The sequence below is a fragment of the Eptesicus fuscus genome, chromosome 7 (genome assembly GCF_027574615.1).
Source record: "Eptesicus fuscus isolate TK198812 chromosome 7, DD_ASM_mEF_20220401, whole genome shotgun sequence".
NCBI classification, from domain to species: domain Eukaryota; kingdom Metazoa; phylum Chordata; class Mammalia; order Chiroptera; family Vespertilionidae; genus Eptesicus; species Eptesicus fuscus.
Genome location: NC_072479.1, coordinates 37706072 through 37712071, shown reverse-complemented (window position 1 = coordinate 37712071; position 6000 = coordinate 37706072). Strand labels below are relative to the sequence as shown.

At 40.0% G+C, this 6000-nt stretch overlaps 1 protein-coding gene across 1 annotated transcript in view; it reads right to left on the bottom strand.

The window, feature by feature from the left end:
- Positions 1-4481: 4481 nt before the first annotated feature.
- CAPS2 (calcyphosine 2) overlaps positions 4482-6000 on the bottom strand; it is a 57563-nt gene continuing 56044 nt past the window's right edge. The window contains exon 18 of the mRNA XM_054718395.1: positions 4482-4889. Coding sequence (XP_054574370.1) covers positions 4714-4889 — 176 coding nt within the window. The 3' untranslated portion in view covers positions 4482-4713. The remainder of the gene's footprint in view (positions 4890-6000) is intronic.

The window sequence follows — 6000 nt, the reverse complement described above, 5'->3', positions numbered from 1 at the left end:
TAATAAACATTGAGAGCAGTGAAGGGGACAGGTTTGAAAGAAAGAATTCAAAGGCTTTGAGAATGAGTAGGCTGTATGAGTGTGAGAAAATTCTAGAATATCTCAAAGCCTTGGGTAATTGTGGGTAGTGCTACCCAATAAGTATGAATGACTAAAAATCAAAAGAAAAATCAAATGAACAGTGGGTCTACTACAGGACATCCTTCTTTATATGTGATGCCATCCAATAAATAATTTTTTTACAAGCTTGTTTAACCATAAAATAAAAATGGCCCTGGCTGGTTTGGCTCAGTGGATAAAGTGTCAGCCTGTGAACTGAAGGATCCCAGATTCAATTCCGGTCAAGGGCACATGCCTAGGTTTCGGGCTTGATTCCCAGTAGAGGGCATGTAGGAGGCAGCCAATCAATGATTCTCTCTCATTGATGTTTTTTCTCTCTCTCTTCCTCTCTGAAATCAATAAAAATATATTTTAAAATAAATAAATAAAAATGAAAGGCTATGACAGGAGCTTCTTATCATCAGACTAGAGGCCCAGTGCATGAATTTGTGCACGGGTGGGGTCCAGCTGGCCCAGACCCAATTGGGGTATATCCGGGCTGGGCCTGTCAGGAGGATGAGATGGCGGGAGGTTGGCCAGCTAGCCCTCCACGATTGGGGCGATCAGGGCCAGGCCGGCTCAGGGGAGAAGATGAGAGTGATTGGCTGGGAGGCCCTGCCCCCAATTGGGGTGTGGGAGCCGATTGGGAGTCAGCAGCCGGGGGAGAGGCCAATGGAGGTTGGCCGGCCAGCCCCACCCCAGATTGGTGTGGGGGGACCAATCGGGATCAGAGCTGGTTGGGGGAAGGGGCCATGGGCCAATCAGGGTGGTGGGGGCTGATCAGGGGTGAGGCCGGCTGTAGGGAGGGGCTGTGGGCTGGCCTGCCTCACCCCCAAATGGGATGGAGGGGCCAATCGGGAGCCAGCGACCTGGGGGAGGGGCCATGGGTGGTTGGCTAGCCGGCCCTGTCCCTGATCAGAGTCTGGGGTGCCGATCAGGGGTGGAGCTGACTTGGGGGAGGGGCCGCAGGCTGATCGACGTGGGTTGGCTGATCTGGGGTGGGGTCGGGCAGGAGGAGGGGCTTCAGGAGGTTGGCCAGCTGGCCCCACCCCCTATTAGGGTGGGGTGCTAATCAGGGGCGGGGCAAGCCCAGGGGAGGGGCTGCCCAGAGGGAGGAGCTGCAGGATCAGGGGTAAGGCTGGCAATAGGAGGTTGGCTGGAGGCCTCATCCCCTGTTTGGGCTGGTTTGCTGGCCGCAGTGGGCATCATAACGACCAGTCATTCCAGTCGTTATGGTGTTCTGGTCGCTGGCTTTTTATATATATAGATACCAATACATCCCTGTCAACCCACTGGATTCTCTTTTCTCTTGCGTGGCTTGAGTAGTCTCAGTGCCTTCTACTTCTTTAAGTATATTCACCGGAGATGTTTGCCCTCACTGGTCAACCAATAATGATTATTGTTTTTCACAATACATAAACTATAATCCCACAAAGGCATGTTAATCTGCAGTAGGCAAAATTTATTGTGAATTTTCTCTAGTAGTAACTGACAATAAACTGACTGGAAATCCAAACTAATTAATAAAATGTGTTTTATATCTGTATCAAAATTATGAATTATTAATTCATAATTAATAATTCTTCCTGTGCAATCACTTCATTAAGCATTATATATTTATACTAGAGGCCCAGTGCACGAAATTCGTGCACTGCCGGGGTGGGGGGGTCCCTCAGCCCAGCCTGCAACCTCTCCAATCTGGGATACCTTGGGGGATGTCTGATTGCCAGTTTAGGCCTGATCCCTCTCACAATCCTGGACTGCTGGCTCCCAACTGCTCACCTGCCTGCCAGCCTGATCCACACATAACTGCTCCCCTGCTGGCCTAATTGCCCCCAACTGCCCTCCCCTGCTGGCCCGGTAATCCCCAACTCCCCTCCCCTGCAGGCCTAGTACCCCCCCAACTGCCCTCCCTCCTTTGCAGGCCCGGTTGCCCCCAACTGCCCTTCCCTGCCAGCCTGGTTGCCCCTAACTGCCCTCCCCTGCTGGGCATCTTGTGGTGGCCATCTTTGACCACATGGGGGTGACCATCTTTGACTACATGGGGGCGGCCATCTTGTGTGAGGGTCAATTTGCATATTGGCTCTTTATTATATAGGATACTATAAAATTTAAAACAGGAACACAAAAAAAGGGACATCTGTAATACTCTCATCAATAAAGATTTTTTAAAAAGAAGAAATAAAAGTTACATACACTTTTGTCTATACTGTAATTGGCCCATCATGCACATGTACATTTTTCCTAATTAAATAGAGCTAAATATTCCTAAAGTATAGCTCCAGTTTTCTGATACAATGTGAAATTTTCCTGAAATTTCTATAAAACTTTATTTATAAGAATAGAAAAAGTAAAGTAAATCAATATATTGAATTCAATAAATAGTATTGTTAATTGGGAAAGCAATTCTATACTAGAACAAGTAACTACCTTTTAAAGATCTAGAGAATGATAAAATGAACTTAACTATAAGCTTTGTGTACCATCATTACAATATTTAACTTAATATTTTAAAGTTAATCAAGAGATATTTTAGAATCTTGAAGACTATTAAGACTAGAATTTCGAAAGTCAATTACTATGCTTGGGAAGTTTGAAAAATATAATTCCTATTGGATGCTCTTCTATTGAATTGAATATTAAATAATAGATTTTATTGTGCAAAAGTCAAAGAAGAATGCAGACAGTGAGGCAAAGCAGAATGATTTATTGTGCCACCAATTATAATTTAATGAAATAAAACAAACAACACTGAATATATATTTTATACCTCTACATGAGAATAACTGTGTAAAATAAGAAATTAACTATAAAAATGTTATATCATTTAAATAAACTTCCCACAGATAACCACATATGAATATTTATACTAATAGGGTGGAGGCTTACTTAAAAGTATCCTGTCATATTAATATGCTAAACCCCCAAAAAAGCTCTCCTCCCTTTTTAAAATAATATAACAGCCTATACATTTTCTGATTATATGCGCAGGAAAATGTGACATAACACTATTGAGAATAGATTTGTTAAGGAGAACTAAATACAATTTTATCAGTGAAAAATACTATATGTATACTGAGCACCCACAGTATTATGAGTCATTTTAACAGTAGAGCAATTTATAGGGTTTAAGATGACTACAGTTGGATGAAGTTTTCCAAGTAAAAAAATGTGATTCAAACAGTGTTAAAGATTTATATCTGCCAAAACATCTTCCAGCACCTTGATTTAATTACAATAACCTAATTGAAAAAAAAAAAAAAAAAAAAAAACCCTCCAAGGAATGAAGAATTCTGCTAGTGAAAACAACACTAAAATAGTTATACATATATTTCTGATATTTTAGCAGTGAGTTTTGGTTCCTTCTAAAATCTTGAAAAGGTACATACTACTTTGAATTTTTTAGTTCACACACATCACATTTTTTAAAATGTTGCCAAGAGTTAGATGAATAAAAATATATGCCAAAAAGTTGTATTCTACAAAGAATATATTTTCAATTTTTAGCCACTTATTTTACTCAACACTGCTTTTTTAAATAATTTATATTAACATAAAAATGTAAAATTATGAACTTGGGAACAACTCTATAAACTTCCCTCTTTGTATTTCCTAGGAGAAGTGAAGAACATAGGAGAATTTAGAAAAAATGATTACAACACTTCTAACAATTAAGTAATATCTATTTAGAAGAAACTGTTTCAGTTATTTATATAACAACAACAACAAAGAGATGTATAGAATAATTTATATTCATCTTAGGACACAAAATATCTTTTTACATTTTAGTTAAGAATTATCAAATTATCCCTCAGTCCATGTATGTGACAATGCCCTTTCTGAGGTGTTTATTCAATAATCTAAGAAAACATCCCGTCTCCTATTTTGTATTGTTTCTAGCGAAATAATAATTCTGTGCAGGCTATAATGTCTGCAGTTAAAAATAAAATAAAAAGATGAATAGAACTGGTTCCTAAATAATTACATTGTGTTCTATTGAAAAACAACAACACACAATGTAGAAGACAAGAATTCACAAGTCTGTGTTTAAATAAGCATTTTAGGGTAAGCCTCTACCATTCAAAATACTGATGTTACAGAAAACATCCATAATCACACTGCATGGAAAATTTATCTTGCATGTCCTTTAATTCCTTGAACGTTTTCATATGTTTGAAACAGTTTGAACTATTTCAGTCTCATAAATTTTAAGTCCAATTCCCATTTATCAAGTTGAAAAGAGAGCAATTTTATTTTGAGAAATGAATAGGAAAAAAATTGGACAAGAAACTTGGTTACTACATAGATGATCTCATATAGTTTGATACAGATGTTACTTTCCTATGAAGTCTAATTAAAAAAAAAAAGATCTCTGAAATATATTCAAACAGAGTCTTTTTAAACTTAGAGACAAGTGAACACTCACACTTGCAAATGAAAATACACATACCCCTACATCTGTCTTTCTGAATATTTCTCTCTCTAGACTCAACTTTTTGAGAAAAAAGGAAAAAAAAAAAGAATAGACCTTTAGAAAATTATATTGCAGTGTTTGGTCATACTTTACATTGAATTCATCTCTCCTTTAAAATGCTTAGGACTAACTTTGAAAAACTAAATCCCCCATGGAGTACGTAAAATAGTAACAAAATCTTCATCATCTACTACTCCTATACTTAGACCTTCATAGTAATCTTCAAATTCACCATATGACACTTCATCAGACTTGCTGCAGGCATCTTTTAACGTTTCCAGAAAAGATAATTTGATTTCTTCCTCTGTGGAATGGCCTGCAAAATAGTATTGATGATGTAACAATCTCCATAAAAGTACAGGAAAATGACTCTTGATGGTAAAGAAATACATAATCACCTTGTAAAACCTTTCAACAATTTGAAATCTTATGGCAAACTACCCTGTAATTTATTTAAATATTTTCTTGCATGAACTAGAATTTAACGTTAATGACTTTAACACATATTGAAGGCATCTTTTAAACTTCTGATAAGGTGCATCCTATATGTATAGGCAAAATAACAGTTACAACTGTTGATATTCTTGTATTTCTTAATGTTTTAAAGGACTCTGCTTCATTCTCATTAAGGAATCATTTCAAATCATTTCAAAGATTTACATGCTGTTAACACAGTGATGTAATGTGTGAAAGGCATGTCCCATTAAAGCATTAGTTATTTTGTCAATCAGTTATTCATGACTGCAGCTAGAAAATCATTGCTGCAAACACAAGATTCAAAGGCCGATGGAAATGTTTGTGGAAGACCTTACACTTAATTAAATCATTATATTTTAATCTCTGACATTAAGCAGGCTATTTCCATTGGGTTATCCTATCTAATAAAAGAGTGATATGCAAATTGACCATCACTCCAATACACAAGATGGCTGCCCCCATGTGGACACAAGATGGCCACCACAAGATGGCCAGCACGGGAGGGCAGTTGTGGGCAGTTAGGGGTGACCAGGCCAGCAGAGGAGAGCAGTTGGAGGGGACCAAGCCTGCAGGGGAGGGCAATTGGGGGGGACCAGGCCCACAGGGAAGGGCAGTTAGGGGTGACTGGGCCAGCAGGGGAGGGCAGTTGGGGGCGACCAGGCCTGCAGGGGAGGACAGTTAGGGGTGACCAGACTGGCAGGGGAGGGCAGTTAGGGGCAATCGGGCCGGCCAGGGAGCAGTTAGGCGTTGATCAGGCTGGCAGGGGAGTGGTTAGGGGGTGATCAGGCTGGCAGGCAGAAGCAGTTAGGGACAATCAGGAAGGCAGGCAGGCGAGCAGTTGGGAGCCAGCAGTCCTGGATTGTGAGAGGGATGTCCCAGATTGGAGAGGGTGCAGGCTGGGCTGAGGGACCTCCCCCCCCACCCCGCCCCCCATGCACAAATTTTGTGCA